The sequence below is a fragment of the Mytilus galloprovincialis genome, chromosome 2 (assembly GCF_965363235.1).
Source record: "Mytilus galloprovincialis chromosome 2, xbMytGall1.hap1.1, whole genome shotgun sequence".
Lineage (NCBI taxonomy): Eukaryota > Metazoa > Mollusca > Bivalvia > Mytilida > Mytilidae > Mytilus > Mytilus galloprovincialis.
In genome coordinates, this window is record NC_134839.1 from 100,849,614 (window position 1) to 100,867,263 (window position 17,650).

The window sequence follows — 17,650 nt, forward strand, 5'->3', positions numbered from 1 at the left end:
TACAAATACCTATGTATGATGTAAACCTTACCTACAAATACCTATGTATGATGTAAACCTTACCTACAAATACCTATGTATGATGTAAACCTTACCTACAAATACCTATGTATGATGTAAACCTTACCTACAAATACCTATGTATGATGTAAACCTTACCTACATATTCCTATGTAAGATGTAAACCTTACCTACAAATACCTATGTATGATGTAAACCTTACCTACAAATACCTATGTATGATGTAAACCTTACCTACAAATTCCTATGTAAGATGTAAACCTTACCTACAAATACCTATGTAAGATGTAAACCTTACCTACAAATACCTATGTATGATGTAAACCTTACCTACAAATACCTATGTAAGATGTAAACCCTACCTACAAATACCTATGTATGATGTAAACCTTACCTACAAATACCTATGTATGATGTAAACCTTACCTACAAATACCTATGTATGATGTAAACCTTACCTACAAATACCTATGTTTGATGTAAACCTTACCTACAAATACCTATGTTTGATGTAAACCTTACCTACATATCCCTATGTTTGATGTAAACCTTACCTACAAATTCCTATGTATGATGTAAACCTTACCTACAAATATCTATGTATGATGTAAACCTTACCTACATATTCCTATGTATGATGTAAACCTTACCTACATATTCCTATGTTTGATGTAAACCTTACCTACAAATTCCTATGTTTGATGTAAACCTTACCTACAAATTCCTATGTATGATGTAAACCTTACCTACAAATTCCTATGTTTGATGTAAACCTTACCTACAAATTCCTATGTATGATGTAAACCTTACCTACATATTCCTATGTTTGATGTAAACCTTACCTACAAATTCCTATGTATGATGTAAACCTTACCTACAAATACCTTTCTGTCCATGTCTACTAGAAAATTTGTCTCCAACAATGGGATTTCTCTATAAAAGAAAGAGTGGCAACATTATCTAAATTGTCAAAAAAGGGTTATAGCACCTATGCCAACTTCAGAAACAAAAAACAGGGTTATATCACCTATGCCAACTTCATAAACAAAATACAGGGTTACAGCAACTATGCCAAATTTATAAACAAAATTCAAAACATGTATAACTTTGAACTACAAAATTGAGAATGAAAATAGGGAATGTGTCATAGAGACAATAACCCCACTAAAGAGCAGAAAACGGCTGGAGGCCACCAATGGGTATTCAACATATTGAGAAAAATCCTCACCCTTCAGCTGGCCCCTAAACAAGAATGTGTACTGGTTCAGTGAAAATGGACGTCACACAGAACAGCAAAACTTTTAAATGAACTAAAATTTTAAAAAAAATACAAGACTAACAAGAGCCAGAGGCTCCTGACTTGGTACAATACATCTTCTATGTGATTTATTCTTTAGTAGAGAGAAGTCTCATTTAAATCTTGCCACATTTCTTAGTTTTATACATCTACAGATTAGCATATGGTCTCCAACATTATACAATTACACATGTACATCATCATGATAAGAATTTAATGATAATTTCTTTTAAAATGTTTTTTATTTCCACCTTACATTATTATAACTTCTACAAAAATGCTCAGTGATGACTACTTTTAAGTACTTACCACAATTCTGAGTACAATACAGACTTTTTCCATGTCCCCTGTTCCTGTGTCATTACCAATTATTTTGATGTGATCAACATAAGCAGGCTCACTTTTACGATACCTTTCTACTCTATATTCTCCAGTCTGCAGATTGTAGAAGCTGGAATCAAAAAATTACATAAACAAACTTAAATTAATTATGTGTTATTTCTTTTCAGAGTAAGTAATACACTAGTCATTTCTCTAATGATTTTTATCTTTCCTTTTCAAACATTTGGAGAAAGTTTTGTTCTTTATATGCGATGTCAACAGACATGGTCTCCTTTTTCTGACATCACAATAGGAAATTCAGAAGAAATCAAGAAAATTAAAGACCATAATTAAATTTTGACCAATTATTTACTGAGAACAGATATTTCACTAGTGATGAGAAATATCTTTCTCACACCGCTTAGGAAATGTAAAAATAGCACAAAAATTAGAGAAATAATGATAAATGTTTTGTTTGTAATAGTCCTTCAAAATATATGTTCCAAAACATATTACTGGTACCTGTAATAAACATCTCCATCCTGTAGATAGGTACCAATAGGAGGTAATCCATCAGGATCCAGTTTTCCTTCTGTTCTTTTGTCACCTGCTTTACTTCCTATGTCAACAACATAAAATTATCATTTTAAGTTTAAAACTTACAATATTATTTGGCAACAAAACAATATCATATCAGAGTTCACAAAATATTGCTTCACATCAGAGAAAACAGTAGTGGATACTTGTCAAATACATCTTATCCCTATTTGTCAGACATGGCTGTTAACAACACACATTCACATACATTTTTGACATTGCAAAAGAAAAATTTCTGAGGCTGCAAAGGAAAAGTAATTGTTGTATGACATCCATATTTCAAGTGTCCCCAAGTCTCGGGTAAAGTGCCACAGATTCTCAAATAGCAATAAGGTCTATTGGATATAAATGGTCATAATGAAATACTGTGCAATGACAATTATGCTACATTTTATAGATCTTTTGATACATAGTTAGCAAGGTAATATCATAAAAAAAACATTACATACTATTTTTAGATATTACAAATTTGATTTATAAAGATGGACCCCATTTATAACTACATAATGGTATAATGTTAAAATAATGATATTCATAATACGTTTCCTACCAAATACTAGCACTGTTCTGTATTTGTCCTGTGCTTTCTTCCTCAGATCAATCAGCTGAAAATAGAGTAAGGTGGTATAGAGTGGTTGATTTCAGATTTTAAATGTTGATGAATAATGGGTTAAATAGTTGAATGCATGCACATTGCAAGGCTAGACAATACATTCTAACAAAGAAGAAAATTTCTCTTTCATCTTAAATAGTTCTCACTACATGTTCTCAAAATGTCAAGACTACAATTTTTATTTACAATGAGAAATAATTATTCTGACTCCTATAAACAACAATGAGAAATTATTATTCTGACTCCTATAAACAATCTCAACAAAATGTAATTATTATTGGTTGATTTGATTTATTCAACTAAAGAAGATGTCATGTGTTTCAATTTCATTTCAGATTAATGTAGAGTCTTCCTTCTTTTGCTAGATATTTGGAATCCTTTGGTCTTATCCCTTTAGTGCCTTTGAAAATTTTGTCTGAAAATCCCTTCTTTTCTTTTCATAATTTTATTACATATAGTTTAAAAAATCCTTGTTATTTTTTCATAGTTTTTGAAAGAAAAAAGGTGTCAATAGAAAAATGTATCTCTTTAATATTCCACATATCTTTTCTTATCTTTACTTTTAGTGGATAAATCCATATTTTAAGAGTTAAATTAAATGCTGTATATAAAATATATGTTTCAAATGATACACCATTTGACAGTGTAAACAGTCTGATACATTACCTCAGACTTATAAATAGATCCATGTGCAAATCCTCTATCAAATGCTGATTTATTCAAAATCATGGCATCTTCCATATCATAACCCTAAAAACAAATGAAAAGCATTGAAAATTTGTTCAATTTCTGATGACACAAATAGTAGTCAGGTCGCAAATGTACGAATGCATTGACAATGATGTAAATAGTTTAAGATACATTTGTAAAACCCTATAAAGCTTACATACTTGTTATTTGACAATAGACTTGAAGTAGCTAGGATTAAGTCTGTTCCAATAAATGGTTAAATAGATAATACATTGTTTGGTGCTTTGTAATAAACATAAAATAACATGGCTTTTTCAAAATGATAATGAATAAAAAATATATCTTGTTTGGAGTTACAATCTGTTTTAAAACAACAATCAATATTACCTACAAAAAATATTTTAAGGATATACTATTAGAACTTTTATGATACCGACACTTTTAAGTATTTTTAAACAGGAAGTTAATTAGCAATTACATGCATTCTGATTATGTAATACATTGTAAAGCATATTCACATGAAGCCTGATACAAATGACAGGGAGCACTTATTTGTAGCTCCCTAGAAAATTGCTACCAAAATTTCATGCACGGCCTATATGTGTTATATACAAAACATAAGTATTCGGTAAACAAGAAGTTTATCCTTGATGAATCTGAAACCAATTTACACCATATAGCATACTGACATGAAGTTTAACAAATTTCAACTGAACAGCTTCCAGTTGTTTAAACTTGTTAGAATTCTTAAAAATTCTTAAAATTCTTAACCACTGAAACCAGACTGTTAAATATGCCAATTTTTGTTAATGCCCAAGTGAAAATCAGATGTTTGTGATCAGAAAGTTAATACACAAACTCAATGTGTATGATATAACTAATACCACAGCATTAGTCAATATATATGCCTATAGCGAACATCAGATGTGTGTATTCAGACAATTAATATACAAACTTACTGTGTATGATATAACTGCTACCACAGCATTAGTTCCCATGGGATAGTTGTCTACATCGTAGTGATCATGCATGCCTGGTCGGACCATTGGTGATTGAGGTGTCTGTATTCTGTATAATTTATTATCAGCTCTGTACTTGTAGGCATGGCATGGTGTTCCCATAGTCTGTTTACCCATCTGTAAGAGGAAAAATAGACAGAACTAGCAATTTCTCTAAATATTTTGAAATACTGTTTATTCAGACAATCTTATTTTGCTAATAAACTAATACAATATTTTTAGTTATAATTAAGAAGCCTGAATGGCTCACCTTGTACCTAAACAAAATAGTGATTTAATCAGAAAATAAATCTGTAAGGCAAAACCATAGCAACATTTACTTAATTTTGGTTCTTAGGAAAATACTCAATAAATGATAAAGAATAAGTTTTGTATAAATTAACAAAATAATTTCAGAAGAGAAAGTTCTTAAAAAACATTGGAACAAATTCTTTTTAAATAAACAGAAAAACATACTTCAAATTTTGAAATACTAAAGATCACAATCATGTAATAAAGCAATATGAGACATGCCAGTTTTCTCACAATAATGTATTTCCCTACAATGGGCATGTACAATGGGCATGTAAAGTATGTTGAGTACTGTACCTGACATTGGTACATGTATCTAGGACTCTGGTTACAGTCTGAGTAAGGTGTTAGACAAGCTAAAGATGATAACATTCTAATTTACCTGACATTGGTACATGTATCTAGGACTCTGGTTACAGTCTGAGTAAGGTGTTAGACAAGAAAAAATGATAACATTCTAATTTACCTGACATTGGTACATGTTCCTAGGACTCTGGTTACAGTCTGAGTAAGGTGTTAGACAAGCCAAAAATGATAACATTCTAATTTACCTGACATTGGTACATGTTCCTAGGACTGGTTACAGTCTGAGTAAGGTGTTAGACAAGCCAAAAATGATAACATTCTAATTTACCTGACATTGGTACATGTTCCTAGGACTCTGGTTACAGTCTGAGTAAGGTGTTAGACAAGCCAAAAATGATAACATTCTAATTTACCTGACATTGGTACATGTTCCTAGGACTCTGGTTACAGTCTGAGTAAGGTGTTAGACAAGCCAAAAATGATAACATTCTAATTTACCTGACATTGGTACATGTTCCTAGGACTCTGGTTACAGTCTGAGTAAGGTGTTAGACAAGCCAAAAATGATAACATTCTAATTTACCTGACATTGGTACATGTTCCTAGGACTCTGGTTACAGTCTGAGTAAGGTGTTAGACAAGCCAAAAATGATAACATTCTAATTTACCTGACATTGGTACATGTTCCTAGGACTCTGGTTACAGTCTGAGTAAGGTGTTAGACAAGCCAAAAATGATAACATTCTAATTTACCTGACATTGGTACATGTTCCTAGGACTCTGGTTACAGTCTGAGTAAGGTGTCAGACAAGCCAAAGATGATAACATTCTAATTTACCTGACATTGGTACATGTTCCTAGGACTCTGGTTACAGTCTGAGTAAGGTGTTAGACAAGCCAAAAATGATAACATTCTAATTTACCTGACATTGGTACATGTTCCTAGGACTCTGGTTACAGTCTGAGTAAGGTGTTAGACAAGCTAAAGATGATAACATTCTAATTTACCTGACATTGGTACATGTTCCTAGGACTCTGGTTACAGTCTGAGTAAGGTGTTAGACAAGCCAAAAATGATAACATTCTAATTTACCTGACATTGGTACATGTTCCTAGGACTCTGGTTACAGTCTGAGTAAGGTGTCAGACAAGCCAAAGATGATAACATTCTAATTTACCTGACATTGGTACATGTTCCTAGGACTCTGGTTACAGTCTGAGTAAGGTGTTAGACAAGCCAAAAATGATAACATTCTAATTTACCTGACATTGGTACATGTTCCTAGGACTCTGGTTACAGTCTGAGTAAGGTGTTAGACAAGCTAAAGATGATAACATTCTAATTTACCTGACATTGGTACATGTTCCTAGGACTCTGGTTACAGTCTGAGTAAGGTGTTAGACAAGCCAAAAATGATAACATTCTAATTTACCTGACATTGGTACATGTTCCTAGGACTCTGGTTACAGTCTGAGTAAGGTGTTAGACAAGCTAAAGATGATAACATTCTAATTTCACTAAATTCTTCATGCGTTGTCACCTGAAAATAGACATTTCCTTGTTAAATTAGATAGCCTTATTCATAAAAAAATTGACAATTATTAATGTAAAATATACATAAACATATAGATATCCATTTAAACTTGTTATCATGGTCAAACCTACCTCAAGAATAGCGTAGCTCTGGTTGCTTCAGAAATTAATTTAAGGAGGCTCGAGGGTACAAAAAAATCAGCAAAAATTTAAACATTTTTTTTTTTCATTAGAAATTTTTCTTATTACACTATCAGTTGTAACTTTATGATATTGTACAAAAATCAACCAAAATATCAATTCTTTTTGGTCCCAGATAACTTTAAAATGTTTATATCGTTGAAAAAGGTCCAAATTATCTCCCTTTGGTGAAATAATGCAATTTTTTGCATTAAAATTGAAATATCTTTTTTAACTTATCGGTGACCTATATTTCTTTTTAAATAAGCTGCACTTAAACTAAACTATTGTAAAATTTAAGCGATTTCTGTAATTTAGTTCTTTTTTTATTTCGATATTACCTTTTTTTTCTCCTATTTGTTCAACAGAAAAAAAGTACATTAACAATAATGCATGCTATTTTTGGAGGCAGATTGTGAGCTCAAATGAACAGTGACCCCATATTTTTATTTTATTTTTCTATTAAGTAAAGGATAAAGTTTGTCTATAGAAAAAAATAGCTAAATCCTATATTTATAAAAAAAAATGATTTATACTCGCAAGCCCCCTTAAATTTTTTCAAAGGATCAAACTTACCCCAGGAATAGCCTCATTCTGATTGATACAGATATCCATATAAACTTGTTCAAATGATCCAATCATCTCTGTTGTATCTAATGCTAGGTTCTTTACTGGTCTCATCATCCTAGCTGGTGTTGTAAACAGATACAGACCTGGATACTGACTAGCAAATTCTGTCTTGGGAATCAGACATATCTCCATCATTGTTGGAACCTGACAAATATATGAACTGATAATAGCCTAGAATTCACAAAAAAGTTGTCACTTATGATTTATCGAAATGATTTTAAAATTAACAAGGGAGATAACTCATATAATTCAATTTACAATTGCTTGTTCTTAAAATTTATCTTTTGTTTTTTATGTGACAATTTTTGTTTATTTACTGAAAGTTTCAATTTTTTTCGTATTCATCATTACTTTTTTCATAAATATTTTCCTTACAAAATATAAGAGAGTGCTTGAAAATATACTGGGTGAATGTATTTTGATCTAAAAAATTGCACAATATAAATTACATTACAGCAAAGTATCAAAACAGTTCAATAAAGTTTTTGTCTATAATCCTATTCTAGATCGTTTATGTATTTTTTGTGATAGTTGCCAAATTGAAGATGAAACACACTTTCTTTTTAATTGTTGTTTTTACTCTGATATCAGACATGAATTATATGCCAAAGCCTGTCTTTTAAATGTTGATTTTGAGTATTTATGCGATATTGAAAAACTTTGTTTTCTTATGTGTACGGAGAATATGGTTCCTCTTTTTGCTAGTCATATGTTTTTATAGACGAAAACATGTAATCTAGAAATTATATATGTTTTTTATTTTTATTTTTTATTTACGAAATACTTTTTAAAGGTAACAAAGCTGTCCTTTTATGTATGTATTAGATGTTTGTATTAATGATAGTGTCTCATAAGTCGTTTTCGGCTGGCATCCTTTTACTTAAATGTTAGGTTCTTATGACTTTATGTGTATATATATATTGATATTGTAATGGATGGTGACACTTTAATAAAATAAATCTTATCTTATCTACAGTAAATTATGAATTTATTTTAACATTCTTATTAATGAGGAACATATTACAGGAGATACATCACAATTAGTAAATAAGATCACTTTAACTTCTGCTTATGACATTCTTCTTCAACAGACACAGAAATAGCACTTATTAATCTTGCACCATTGTTTGTTGTCACAGATTCATAAAAATGTATGCACCTATCAAATTCTAAAATTACAAGCCTTAAATTCTTTAATTGCAAACCTGTTTCAAACCTTTGACTTTCATCACCCTCAATTTCTGTTCTACTTTTTTAGCTATAGATGAATGAAGATATCCCATGTGTCTACCATCCAGTAGAACAGGGAAGCAGTCCTTAAGGTTCCCAGGTGGAGGAGCATCAAATGGTGTCACACCAAGTGATATCAGTAACTTGTATAGATGTGCTGTTGGATACTGTATGTTGACAGCCTGTAAAAATGAATACAAATATTAAGTGATAAATAGGTATGCTTGCCAATGATACAACTTTCCATCCGAGTCACAATCTGTAAAACATGTAAAAGTAAACCATTATATGTCAAAGTACAGTCTTCAACAGGGAGCCTTGTCTCACACCAAACAGCAAGCTATAATCAAAGAGCTGAATAGCTCTGAGGGGAAAGACGGCCCTTGTTTCTATTTAATTTTTTTTTTTTGGAAAGGGGGGGATATCTTTTGATAGTCTTCATATAAAGAATGATAAAAGAGAACAGCTAGAACATGCAGAAAGGTTGACAATATTGAAATCAATTGTTGTTTATGTAATTTCATTTCCTTAGTTTAGGATTCAATTTGGACCAATGGAAAAGATCTGCATCTTCTAAATCTAAACATTTGATTAAAGTTGATAGTTAATTATCTAAAATTCAACTGAATTCTGTCATTTCACAACAACTACAATTTTTTTTGAAATCTTGATTGTTTACCACTGAACTGCAGGCTAGGGCCATTTTCCATTTTTTGTGACAGTACTCTTGGATTTTTATTTTTTTTTCTTAAGAAAGTGTGGACTGAAAAATCTATTCAGTTTTAAATTTCCATTGATAAAGTTCCCAGTTACAACTCTCATCACAGGGAAACAGGTACTAATAAAAAACAATGTGATTGATGTAAACTGTGTGAAGCTTGTTTCCAAATCCTAAATTTGAAATATTTGTAAATTTCATGAATAAATAGGTTGAAACTACAAAGTGCAACATTTTTATTTTTTTTATTTATTTTTTTTACCATTACAATGATTATGTTGGTACACAAAAATTTAGTTTTAATGGAAGACTACTAATCCAATGAAATGTCACATTTTAAGTGTTTAAATACATTAACTTTTATTTTAGTGGATAATTACTCATCAGTTGAGGTGCTCCTGAATTGGAGGAAGATTCTCAAAACAGAATTTTTACAGAAAAAATCAATACAATCGTTTCTCTCCCCTATCTCATGTAACCCCACGATCTTTGTTTACTTTGAAAGTTGCTGACCTACAAATTAAAGTATTGCATGTTGATGTTTGAATCATCTACAGCAAACAATATTATGTTTAGATTTAGCAAATACCAATATGTAATTAGTGCACGATCTCTGGGAATGATTTAAATAACCAGTGAAGGATATCCCTGCTTCTGCATAGTGTGGCATTCCAAGAATGACGTCACTATAAAATACAATGTAGGTTGGATATATTTAGAATATCTCGTCATACTGATTTTTCCGGATTGTAAAAGAAACGTAAATAGTGTAAAGGAGAGCTCAAGACACGATAATTTCGTCAGAAACAGAAGGGAAATGTGTAAAAAAGTGTTTAAAGTCAAACTATTCATTTCTGGGTCTCCTTCTATTCAATCTAAGTAAGATTTGTTGGGGTGTTTTCCACACTATAAAAACAAAATGAATGATGTGAGGGAATGTCACTCTGGTCAACCCCATAGGGGATTGACGGCTGGAAGCTGTCTTTCCCCAAAAAATTACTATTCTCTCAATCTCTATGTGTTAGTTTTATGTTGCTGCAGAAAAGCATGCTAACTAATCATTCTACTTGGAAAATGAAAGCCTCATGTAAAGTTTTAAATTGATACATGTGAATTCAAATAATCAGCTTACAATTTTAGTATAACCTGCAATTCATTGACACTATGACACTTTAATGATATCAGCAATGACAATATTTAGCCAATAATGAGTTTTGCATTAAAAAATTGACTATCTTCTCACAACCATACCGTTATTCTTTATGGAAGGCTTTGAAGACTGCAACTATATAGAAATCCTCAGACCAAATTTAAGGAAGTTCAGAATGAGACTTGTTCTCTGTGTTGCATTATGAAAGTTTCATAAGTCGACAGACAGACACATTAATATACCACACAACACTGACAACTGTTTTGTTGAAAAAACAAAACACAAACAAAATAACAACACATTTACATTCCTTACCTGGCAAAATGCTGTCATATGATTTAAGAGACCACAAGGGGCTCCATCAGGGGTGTGTACAGGACATAAAAAACCTGAAAACAATTTAAAAATCTTGAATATCATCTTTTAATGCAATTTCATATTTGAAGATTGAATTTCTTCTCTAAAACTTATTTCTTTTCATGGTGTTTCAAAAAATGACAGAATAGCTGATAGTTTGATGCAGTTCTTAAATCCTTTTCATTAATATATACCTCCCCTCAATTACTTTATTGTTCATGAGATTTATTATCTAGGAACACTGAACTTCAATTTATAGTTTTATTAGTTGTTTTCAATTAAGTTAAAATCTCAATTCAATATGAGGGATTCTCATTATTGTATCTCTAACATAGTACCGGGTGCCCGATTTTCTTGCTGTGTTGAAGACCCATTGATGGCCTTCAACTGTTTTCTGCTCTTTGGTCGGGTTGTTGTCTCTTTGACACATCCCCCATTTCCCTTCTTAATTTTATACATGTAAAAATTTTTTTTTACCCCAAGCCTCTGGAAGAAATTTTCTGACTGCTGTTGTTCTCATCTCAGCAAAGAAAGCTCCTCTATGAACAGAACGGAAATGTGAAAGATATCTGTAGAAATTCAGTTTGTCTGCCACAACTGCTAACCCAGATGTCTGTCAACATAATACATGTAATGTCTATGTCATTATGGCATATAACTGTGGTGAGAATCATGACTGCTTACCCTGATATTTAACAATTTTAATTATTTGTTTAATCATTGAATCAACCGTATGTAAAAAGGTGAACTGCTTTATTTCTTTTATCTACATTGTGCATTTGGATATTTTATAGGTTGTTAATTATTATTTTCCCTCTCTTTTGTGATAAATTCTTTACAGGAAAAACATTGAGTACCGAAATTATTTTCCTTATTTACTTTTATAAATCATATTTTCTTATCTGTACAACTTTTATTTGTTTCTGTTTCTTTTTTTATTTTACACTGATTGAAACAATGGGGAAAAGTTGAGTCTCCAAATAACAAGCTTGACCCAAGCACATGCTAATGTTTCCAAAAACCAGAATCTCGTCACTAGTTTAATAATGTATGTTAGTAATTTTGTTCATTGAATATTTATGATGGATCTTTGGTGTTTCCATTCCAATAATTCACAATTTGCCTAGATTCAGGAAATATTTGACCGTCTCATGTTGTTTGAAGATAAAATTTTGACCTCGACCACCATATATCTTTTATTGTTTATATGATGTTGCAGGGTTGATATCTAAATGATGTAGCACATCCATAACTTTATATATACCTGCATTAAACCGAGCCCTGACCTTGATATCAGGTTACCAGTTGATAGTAGATATTCTACAGATTTACCAACGTCTGCTGTGTGTCTAAATGCATCTTCCAGTGTTTCTACAAATGTAAATAAACTTTTTGTTTAGGTGGACTCAAGTTTTATTTGAAGGAGATATGTTCTTACAGGAAAATTAGCAAATAAAAGACTATATCTTTTTAAAATAATTTTATATCTACTAAAATTTAACTTCTCCACAAACTATATAAAACAGTTGTATAAATCTTTATGTCTTGATTGACTGTTAAATCTCTAATTTTATGCTGATAGGTTGATGACAATCCTTACATGTAGATATTACCCTACTAGGTACATGTAAATTAAATAACCAGATAAATAATACTTCTGGATATGCAAAGAATTGTATTCTATAAATCGAAATCACTTCATTAATTTAGTGCATTAAAGTGCTTTTCTGGATTCAGATTCATTAATGAACATAAGCAAATGAAATTTCTTATGTATTTACATTTTTTAAATTATTCTAAAAGCTGACCATGAAATACTCCATAAGTACTTACTTCGCAACTTTCTACACCTTATTTGATATGAACAATAAATACTGCCAATATTAACTGTATCTACTAACTGCTGACTAACTTCAACAACTCTAATCTTTTAAATTGAATTGCCTACTGATAACAGTCATGTATATGTACTCACTGCTAGTTAACTTGTAGGTTCCTTCTTTAGTTTTAGCATTCCTTAATATTGTTGCTTTCAATGAAATTAACCATGCCTCTATCTTTTCCTGTTGATAAGTTTTAAACATGTGAATAATTTTCAAACACGTTAAATTTTTGTTTTCAATTTCTATGCACAAAAATCAATAAAAAAAACCAAAAAAGTTATTTTTGATTGTTGATTTTATTTTGATTTACAATGACTTTAATTCTCCTGATCACAAGTTTTATTAATTACAGACACCAAAAGGCGCAATATTGAATAATCACTAAAAAAAATAAGTTGAACAACAATCATTATTATTATTATTATATAAATACTTTTAAAGTGCAAAACATGAGAGAGTCTCTTGAAAAGCAATTCAATATATGACAGCAGTCATCTTATCAAAACATTATAACAATCTACCATGGCCTACCTTAAGAACAGCAAGATAGAGATGGCCACCTAGTAACAATTCCTGATTGGCTGGACTATCTGCACTTTCTGCTGCGCATTCTCCTTTAGAAAAGGCAAATAATTTCCTTATCATGAAACTGAAAAACAACAAAATAGTTTAGAAAGCCTAATATGTAAGGTTGAATTGACTCATGATTGTGTGGTTAAGAGGGAATAGTTTTTGAATGAATGGATATGGTCACATGTACAAAGCTATTTATATCTGAGTTTTAGTCATTGGATATTTACCAGACAACATCAACAGTAAAATTTGAATGATGTAAAGTAAAACTTGGCTTGCTACTATAAGATTTAATATTTGGCTTGCTACATCAAATTTGGCTTGCTATAATAAGATTAAATGTTTGGCTTGCTACGTAAAATTTGGCTTGCTACATCAAAAATTAAATATATTTTGTTACTTATAAGACAAATGACAAAGAATGCCATCTGTCATCAGAACTTACAGTATAATTCATGACAACACATGTTAACTATTATCTTCAGTATATAGTAATATATTTTCTTATACATTCTGCATTTGTTAAAGTCAGTATATAATTGTATGTTACTGGCATAAAAAATAAGAAAATTTTCAGGAAATATTGAATGATTTAAAAAATCCCTGAATGATATAAAAAATCCCAACTAAGCAATAGCTTCTGAAGTAATGTTTTCTACCACACAATGCATATTCTGTAAATTAACATACATAGCAATACTTACATTAAAAGATTGAATTTATCTGTATTATTTTCTAGATGTATACATATGCACTCCCTATAAAGACAAAGGAGAAAGACAATTAAACATCCCATATTCACATACAAAGTATAAACTACATCTGTTGAAAAGTCAAACATGAATGAGTTCATAAGTCTTTGATCAGGATAAAGGAATGGAAACATTGAATCAAGGAATATCCATGATGATCATAACATTAGAAATGAGTTTTGAAAAGTCTCTTCAAGTAACTTAAGAAGACCTTTTTGAAAGTAGCTTAAGCATCATAATGAATTTGAAAACTAATACACTTTTAGGTAGCACAAGTGTACTCCATTGCAGCATTGCTCAATCTAATACAAGAAGAATCTGACCAAATATATAATGTACCTGATTAAAAATTGTCCAACTTCTTCATCACTATACCATTCAGGTAGAGGTAATTTGATTCTGAACTTTGACCCTATATATTGTAGAACTTTAGTCTGAGTAGTAAGATCTTCTGTTAAAGCTTGTCTCAACATAAATACTATACATCTGTGAAAATATGCAAATATATAGAAAGGATATAAACATACAATACATACAGGTCAATATCTTTAGTGGTTTTTACAAAGGCGGTAATGGTAACGTTTTTTCCTGCAGCTCAGTCCATATCGTAAACATGGATATGTATAATAGCTCGTTTCGAAGCTTTGACATTTTCAAATATGTGGTTAAATTTTAGGGCTACGAAGTGAAATTACTTTTCCCGTAAATTAGCATACCCCGATCATCCTTTCGTGGTGCGGCTCCTCCTGGTAAAAAAATCCTTTTTAAACACAATAAGTTCTTTGAAAATTTAATACTTTGAACACATTTAATAGCTCCATAGTTTTTATACATTTATTCTATGTTCCTCTACTTTTCTAATCACTACAAATGGTTGAGCTCAGTCATTTGTAAAAAATAGAAACATGTCCAATATCACTACACAGAGATTTTTTGTTTACACATTGCTTTTGAATTCCTCATTTCGAGGCGCATTAGGCCTAAAAAAAAAAGATATGTGTTTCCGGTAACATCATTTTGAAAAATAGGGTCGGTAGGTCAGAAGTGTGCCATTTGCAATGTTTTTGAAGCACCTGCTGTGCAAATTTCTTGGATTTTAACCTATTTGGAATACCTTTTGACATTAATAAAATGCTTTACTGGCTTTCTATGCAAGTAGAAGCAAGAGAGAAAAAATATTATGTCATCTATCAGAAGCCTGTGTCAAAAACAGGGTCGGTTGATACAATTTTTATTTTTTTTTTTTGAAGATCCAATAAAAAAGTTAGGGTCGGGGCTAAAAAACAGGGTCGGTCGGGTTACCGGAAACATCGATCTTTTTTTTCTCGGCCTTAGGGATATTGACCCATATACAATCACTACATGATATAATCTTTATACATGATGCTTTTATTAGTTGTTATTGGCTTTGAACTAGCTGTCAGTGACTGTTTGTACTCTCAGATCTGTACCTAGTGTCTTTTTTGCTTTGTGGATGTATACATACCCTGGGATGTCAGGTCTGTTTTTTTTGTTAGAAGATTTTCTGCTTAATATTGATCTGACTTGTTTGTTCATATATTGTACTGTTACACCACTGTCCCGGGTTAGGGGGTGGTTGTTGCAAGCAAACTAGTTTAACCCTGCCACATTCTGTCTGTGTCTGTCCTATTTCAGGAGCCTGTAATTCAGTGGTTGTTGTTTGTTGCTGTATGTCATATTTGTTTTTCGTTCATTGTTTTATGCATAAATCAGGTCATTAGTTTACTGGTTTGAATTGTATTATATTTCTTTTTTTCAGTGCCTTTTATAGCTTTCTATGCAATGTAGATTTGCTCACTGGTGAAGGCCATAAGGTGATCTATAGTTGTTAACTTCTATGTCATTTTGGTCCCTAGTGGAAAGTTGTCTCATTAGCAATTGTACCACATCTTTTTATTTTTATACATGTAGCTCTACATCAATTTCAAGATCATCATGCCATTAATCTGTCAGCTGATTATCAACTTACGAATGACATTCATTCAAAATAAAAAATGTAAACAAACTGTAAAATAAATCTTTGCTTATCATATGAAAAAATAAATAAACAAAATGTATGAATTTTTTATGAAAAAATTGCCAATTAAGCACTTACCCTTTATAAAATGAATCATCTTCTTTACCGTTAACTAACTGATCATAAATATACTTGTCTGTAACATTCATTAATCCCTGTAAAATATGTGGTCAGTAACATTAATACAAATTTAAAACATTATTATAACATAATTGGTGAGATAAGATAACTCAGATATAACTAAAAACTGTCAAACATCCATTACATATTTGTCATCTTTATTTTTGTCCATAAGTCAAAAGGAATTCTTTATATCTTCTGTTATTTTTTTTCAGTTTTTCTTTTAAAATAAATGATATACTTCAAATTACCTTTAGTATAAACATGACTGGTACATAGAAAAGTTCCTTTAGATATCCAAAGCCTATAGTCGCTGACCCATTAGACAGGTAGTGAAGCACATTATTCTGAAAGTAGATGATATTAGTGATGTACATTTAATACATTTTTTTGTATACTATATCTATATTTCACTGATACTACATGTATTTGTCCGTTTCTCTTCCTTGTTGTATTAACTAACACTGGAAAATATGAAATCTTGAAAAGACTATCACAATCATACATCAGAAAGTCTGCTGCCATTTCCCATTTAACTCCTTTGGAAAATATCCATAACCATATACTAAGTTAGGGTTAACTAACTTGTTCTGAACAGTTTATGATGTGGTATTATGAGTGTTTTTATGTTTTTGTTAGTGCTTAAGGAATTTTAATTTTCAAATATAATTGTAGAATTAAGTATTTTTGCTTCTTTTCATGTTCAGAAATTGAGATAAAGAGATTAATATATTCCTAGATTTGTATAATTTCAAATACACTAGCTCACAAGGTAACTGTCCTCATTATAAGTTATCTAGATTTATATCATCAGAAAAGCACCCTAGAATACTCCAGTACACACAGAGGGGAAGCCACTGACTTACCATGCCTGTCTGATCTTGTCTGACACATTTGATTTGGACTCCATACTCTGTGTATTGTTTTCCTCTAGATCTCCATGAAGGTCGTATCATACACATAGCCTACAATAAAAAATAGTCAGCTGAATGACACAATTTCAACAATGTTGACTTGTCTGTAGATCTTATTTTATTGAACATTATTGCTACATATTGTTGATCTTTACCTGTCTTAGTTTCTGCAAAAACTTCATAAAATTGCTCATCCAAGGGCAATAACTCATTAAAGGAGCTAGTTGACAATATAGGCAAAAGTTGACTTACTTGTGGATCTTTTTTTTGCTAAACACTTTTGCCATTAAAAACCTGTAAAGTAACAATCAATCTATGCAGTTTTAATTGTTTCATATATCAGCTTTTTAAGTCAAAAGACACCATGGAATTACTTGACCTAAAAATGGAAATGTTCACAATTGCAAAATGACTTA

The 17,650-nt window shown here is 31.0% G+C and overlaps 1 protein-coding gene across 1 annotated transcript in view; it reads right to left on the minus strand.

Moving 5' to 3' along the window:
- The window catches only part of LOC143065140 (DNA-directed RNA polymerase I subunit RPA2-like), a 37,313-nt gene that overhangs the window by 14,773 nt on the left and 4,890 nt on the right, over nucleotides 1–17,650 (minus strand). The window contains exons 8-26 of the mRNA XM_076238515.1: nucleotides 17,187–17,285; nucleotides 16,572–16,667; nucleotides 16,279–16,355; nucleotides 14,502–14,648; nucleotides 14,115–14,168; nucleotides 13,369–13,486; nucleotides 12,930–13,017; nucleotides 12,219–12,325; nucleotides 11,432–11,567; nucleotides 10,913–10,986; nucleotides 8,705–8,911; nucleotides 7,446–7,643; nucleotides 6,589–6,696; nucleotides 4,499–4,675; nucleotides 3,516–3,599; nucleotides 2,787–2,841; nucleotides 2,162–2,258; nucleotides 1,628–1,769; nucleotides 896–954 (exon numbers count right to left, since the gene is read on the minus strand). Coding sequence (XP_076094630.1) covers nucleotides 896–954; nucleotides 1,628–1,769; nucleotides 2,162–2,258; nucleotides 2,787–2,841; nucleotides 3,516–3,599; nucleotides 4,499–4,675; nucleotides 6,589–6,696; nucleotides 7,446–7,643; nucleotides 8,705–8,911; nucleotides 10,913–10,986; nucleotides 11,432–11,567; nucleotides 12,219–12,325; nucleotides 12,930–13,017; nucleotides 13,369–13,486; nucleotides 14,115–14,168; nucleotides 14,502–14,648; nucleotides 16,279–16,355; nucleotides 16,572–16,667; nucleotides 17,187–17,285 — 2,123 coding nt within the window. The remainder of the gene's footprint in view (nucleotides 1–895; nucleotides 955–1,627; nucleotides 1,770–2,161; nucleotides 2,259–2,786; nucleotides 2,842–3,515; nucleotides 3,600–4,498; nucleotides 4,676–6,588; nucleotides 6,697–7,445; nucleotides 7,644–8,704; nucleotides 8,912–10,912; nucleotides 10,987–11,431; nucleotides 11,568–12,218; nucleotides 12,326–12,929; nucleotides 13,018–13,368; nucleotides 13,487–14,114; nucleotides 14,169–14,501; nucleotides 14,649–16,278; nucleotides 16,356–16,571; nucleotides 16,668–17,186; nucleotides 17,286–17,650) is intronic.